The 5,332-nt window shown below is 41.4% G+C and overlaps 1 protein-coding gene across 1 annotated transcript in view; it reads left to right on the forward strand.

Moving 5' to 3' along the window:
• The window catches only part of orc1 (origin recognition complex subunit 1), a 16,906-nt gene that overhangs the window by 9,281 nt on the left and 2,293 nt on the right, over positions 1-5,332 (forward strand). Inside the window, exons 10-12 of the mRNA XM_015399221.1 lie at positions 189-296; positions 1,010-1,159; positions 4,509-4,628. Coding sequence (XP_015254707.1) covers positions 189-296; positions 1,010-1,159; positions 4,509-4,628 — 378 coding nt within the window. The remainder of the gene's footprint in view (positions 1-188; positions 297-1,009; positions 1,160-4,508; positions 4,629-5,332) is intronic.

Raw genomic sequence — 5,332 nt, forward strand, 5'->3', positions numbered from 1 at the left:
TTAAAAGTAGACAGGGTGTCTGCCTCACGGACTAAAACTGGTAGTTGGTTCCACAGGAGAGGAGCCTGATAACTGTGATAGAGAACGTCTCTATTGTTCCTATGAAGGTTTTCCTTTCCCAGAGTCTGCAGCTCTTCCTCTGGACAATCATCAACATCTGAGCAGCAGGTTTTTCTCTGGTTCTGCAGAAGCTGACGGGTCAGAAAGCCACAGCGGACCACGCTGCGGCGCTGCTGGAGAAGAGGTTCAGCAGTCCGGCTCTGAGGAAGGAAACGACGGTGCTGCTGGTGGACGAGGTGAGAAAACTGATCTGGACAGTTTCCTGAGGAATAAGCAGCCAGGAGATCTGTGTCGACATAGATCTGCCAAAGTTTGGCGAACTCTTTGGTTTGTCCCTGGATTCATTTTAAGCTCCAGCCTTCATTTCAGAGACGATAAACCGCATTATTTTAAACACAATCTGGAAGAATTGGGAGGTTCTAGAACTTTGTACCTGCTGTCTTTATTTTCCCTGAAAACATCATCTGCCCAGTTTTGTCTCTGGGACGGATAGCAGTGTCTTCAAATATGACCAATATTGACATTAACTAGTATTTGCACCGCAGGCAGCTTTTCAACCAATAAACTCCAGTAGTCTGGCAGACTGAGAGCCATCTCATTTAAACAGCATTATTAACAAACATCACATCAAATACATACATTTACCCAAAAATAAAACATAAAATATCATAAATACATTTTATTATAGACAATATTTTAAAAAAATATTTTATAGTTTTAAATCAAACACTTGAAATCCGTAAAAGCTTCTGATTTAATGAGGAAACTGACCCAGATGAAAAGTTTTGACTTTATTAGGAGGAACTTCAACCCGTAAACCCGTTTAGGTCCCACTTTGATCTGAACCATGAAGGATCGTCATATTTGTTAAAAGATGGCGGCCGTAAGCGATCCTGATTGGCTGCTTTCATCTCCACCACATGCATCCTCAGACTGTCTGTCTCTGCAGTTGGACCTGCTTTGGACCAGGAAGCAGAATGTAATGTACAACCTGTTCGATTGGCCGACCCGCCGCCACGCCCGCCTGGTGGTTCTGACCATCGCCAACACCATGGACCTGCCAGAGAGGATCATGATCAACAGAGTGGCCAGCAGACTGGTGAGGCTATATGACTAACGATGACTGACGGGAGGTCAGAACCTTTAGCAGATCAGGTTCTTCTAAAGGTTCTTTATCTGCTGCTTGCTTCCAGAACCACTGTTAGCAAAAACTCACAAGCTAACTGGAACCTCTAAAGGTTGACATGTAGACCATGCAGGTCCAAAGTGGGTCCTGGAGAGCGATCCAATTCAGGGGCTGCATCCTTCCAAGGAACCGACCCATTTAGTTGGCTTCCTCGGAAAAACTCTATGAAAATAAGGAGACCGGAAGAGTTTTGGCTGTGAATTCAAACAGGTCCAGCCGCCGTTCGCTCTGTCGCCTAGCAACTGTGACAGTCACACACAAACCACTTTCTTTTTCATTTTTTTTATTGTAAAGTGAACAAAGACTGATGAGAATCCAGAGTGGAATAAAGGTTCCAACCACCGGCAGCAGGAACCAATCAAATCAGATGTAATGATAGAAACCTTAGTCAGTTAAATAACCTGCTGCTTTCATCTCTGATGTTGCTGCTATTTTCAAATTACTGGAAAAATGTCCATAGCTGCATATTGGATATTTATTTTCTAGTTTTATATATAAAACACTTTACAGTATTTTATTGTATCTTTTAACTCCTCACTATGATGTTATTCTTTTTAATACATTTTTCTAAGGTCCACATTTGCGTGATCATTTTTTTCAAAACTTCTTTTGCTGCTGAAAACACCAGAATTTCCCGATTGATGGACAATAATGATTTGCTATTCTGTTATATTCTATAAAAGGAGTCGAAAGATAAATCTAAACAATGTATGTATAAAAAATGTATCTCTTATATTCAAAAAAATAAATACTTAGTTCAGTAAATTGTGCAATTAAAAAATTAAACTCCTATCAGATTTATAGTCCCCCTCCCCTGCAGATATATTAGAATCTGTCCTTAAATTCCAGCCAAACCCATTTAATCAGTAACAGATAAAAACCTTTAGATAAATCAAACATTACCGCCACATATCTGACTCTATAACCATTAAAACTATTTTCATTCATTCAGACGGAACTATTCACTGACTTGTGTCATATCCAGGGTTCACCGGGTCCTTAAAAAGTCTTAAAAGGCATTGAATTCGTCAAAATAAAACTAAGGCCTTAATTGGTATCAACATGTCTTAAATCAGTCTTTCATAGGTCTTAATTTTTAAAACATCATAAATAAGATTATTTGTATTATTATTTATATTTGTAATCTAAATAAAACATAAAAATTGACCTTTTTTTTTAATAAAAAATAATAACGGCTCGCCATTATTGGTTCCGTCCCGATAGCGGAACCAATAAAGCGTTGTTGCTGCCGGGACATTTGGGAGATGCGCCATTTACTTTTAGTCTGGAAAATATGAGCAAGTGTAAATGTAACCAAAATTGTCTCCAGCCAAGAGTTTCCTCCATGGCTAAAACCAGGGAACATACATGAGGCTCAGTGGATTTAGTGCAAGAAGTCATTCAAGCTCAGAACGATGGGAATTAAGGCAGTGGAGTCGCACATGCGAAGCACGAAACACAAAGCGTCAAAATGGAGTTACAGAGAAACAGCCGGTATTTCTCAGTTTAGTTCCACCCTTGTCTCTGCAACGCCTCCACTTATCACCAAATCAAACATAAAAAACGACACAAAGAAAAATAGCTGCTAAAAAGACTTAGCACTGGTTATGTTAGGGCTTTAAAACTGATTTGTTTTGTTCCCTGCTAAAACAAAGTTTGTGAATTCAGTTAAATAATTGTTAAAATATATCTGTCATTTGTGTGTTTTTAGCTTTCTTCCTGTATGGGAAGCTTTTCAAACTTTGAAACATTAGTGCAGTGGTTTATGTTAAAATAAACCTTTGGGTTAAGTTGTCGCAAGCAGGTTTTTCTTGTGTTTCTTGTGACTTTGGTCTTACATTTTTATTTCAAGTGGCATTAAAAAGTCTTAAAAAGTCTTGAATTTAACTCACCTTATGCTGTAAGAACCGTGATTGCATCTCCAAACTCCACTACTGCAGCTAGTAGTGGAGCATAGAGCATAGAAAACCGTTCATAGATCCAACAGGTAGCGCTCTGATGCAGGGATGGAAACTTACTAACATTTTTTCCCCAAATCCTAAAAATCTAAATCCCACCAAGGAGAGCTGGTGACGGAGGATGAGGGGTTTCAGGGTTAGAGAGCTCTGCTCTGATGATGTCACTTCCTGCTTGGTTCCTCCATCAGCTCCTCCCAACAAAAACACGTCCACCATAGAAAGATTCCTTTATCGCATTGCTATTATTTCATCAATGCAACAAAACCAGATGGCGCGGTGACGCAGCGCCCGGTGAGAGCGTTCGCTGCTCGCCCATCACCTCCTGCTACGATGTGACGTTTGCTCCAGGATCAACATTTAATCATGAATGTTTATTATATAATTAAGCCCATATCGTCCTTTTCTATAGTGGGATAAAACACTTAGAGCCGTGTTGCTAGACGAGGCTTTTTGGTCCTTTATGGGTCTTTGAGCAGTTTGGGTTGCCGACCCCTGGTCTATGGTGACAGCGGGTCGCTGTGACAGAAAATCCCATAATGCTTTGCAAGGAGAGCTCTCCGTGCAAAGCATTCTGGGACATATCTCCCTCTTCTGAGGCCTTTCTTTCCTTCACTTCGTAGGCACTTTTTGTCTTCCGACCCTCAGCCATTTTCAAAGAACCGCGGTGAGAAAGGCGCGCTAACGGGACGAGCGCGCTAACGGGACAAGCGCGTAGGACGGCCTTACGCGAACAGATCACCAGAATGATTGACAGTTAGGAGGACCACTGATTGAGATGATCCACCCAGAGATAAATTCTCATCCTCTATACCTTTAACTGGTTATAGAGTCGATGTAAAAGAATGTAGCTGTTCTGCTAAACGCCGCCGAGCCTTTCCTCACATCAGAACATTTCTTCTTGCGAATAACAACAGAAATCTAAAGCTGAAACTTTTCTCAAACTTTTATTATTTATTTTTGGTCCTTTTTGGATTTGGTGCTGTTCAGATTTAGTTTGGGCAGTTAATCAATTTTATGAATGAATCAGATGTTTAGTTTTATGAAGATTTCATTTTTTCAGACATCAGTTCTTCCAAAATCAACGTTTTTGTTGTGAAACATCAGTATTTAACAGCAGGTTTCGTTGCTTGAATTTTTTTGCCCTTTAAATGAAATAAATGCTAATTTTGAAGCAACAAATGTTTTTGTTTAATGAAACTTCAGTTAGAAGATTTTCAGCTTGGTGGTCCGACTCTGGGTCCAGTTTGTGATGCATGTTTTGTTTCTCCATAAATCGAAGCGTCTGACGCTCTGCGTGTTCCCAGGGTCTGACCCGCATGTCCTTCCAGCCGTACACCTTCAAGCAGCTGCAGCAGATCATCACGTCCCGCCTGAACAAGGTGAAGGCCTTCGAGGAGGACGCCCTGCAGCTGGTTTCCAGGAAGGTAAAGCTCTATCCTACCCCCACCTGTTTCTGATCCAGAAGCAGCCTACAGTAACGGACTGTCGTATCAGACCACGTGACCGATGATGTCACCACTCAGTTGTTCTGCTTACCACCACCAGTTCTCAGGAAGACGTTTAGAGCATTAAACTCACAGATTTGATGAATTCCAGAATTTATTCTCTTTGTTCTGGATTCCATGTCATCGCTGCCCGTCGTCTCACCTGTGAACACGTAGCGACGTGCAGACAGGAGCGCGGTCTGGAAAAGTCCAGAGGCGCTCGGCTCGTCAGCCTTGGTGCCTGGTTCATCAGCGGTTCACGGTGAGCGCCTCCAACAGGCTGTGTTAGGTACTGCTAGATGCTCAACAGGAGGTTAGCAAAGGAAGCAGTGAGACTGAGCCTCAGGAGCGGCTTTCATCAGGGCTCCATTTCGCAAAGCAGGTTTAACAAACTCAGACTTGATCAAGCTTAAGGTTAGAAACCTCAAATGTTCTATCAATGTTTTTTATTAGCGGTTATCAGCCCCATAGAATGACCTCAGATTGGGCCAGTAGGCTCAGTAGTTTATCATCCAGTGAATCCTAATCCTAAAGTAATTCCTTTTCCCTGTGGAATTAATTAATCTGCACTACTCAGAGAAATGAAAGGAACACTTTGTAATCAGAGCAAAGCATCAAGTTAATTAAACTTCTGGGATATTGAT

The sequence above is a fragment of the Cyprinodon variegatus genome, unplaced genomic scaffold (genome assembly GCF_000732505.1).
Source record: "Cyprinodon variegatus isolate N-32 unplaced genomic scaffold, C_variegatus-1.0 Scaffold996, whole genome shotgun sequence".
Lineage (NCBI taxonomy): Eukaryota > Metazoa > Chordata > Actinopteri > Cyprinodontiformes > Cyprinodontidae > Cyprinodon > Cyprinodon variegatus.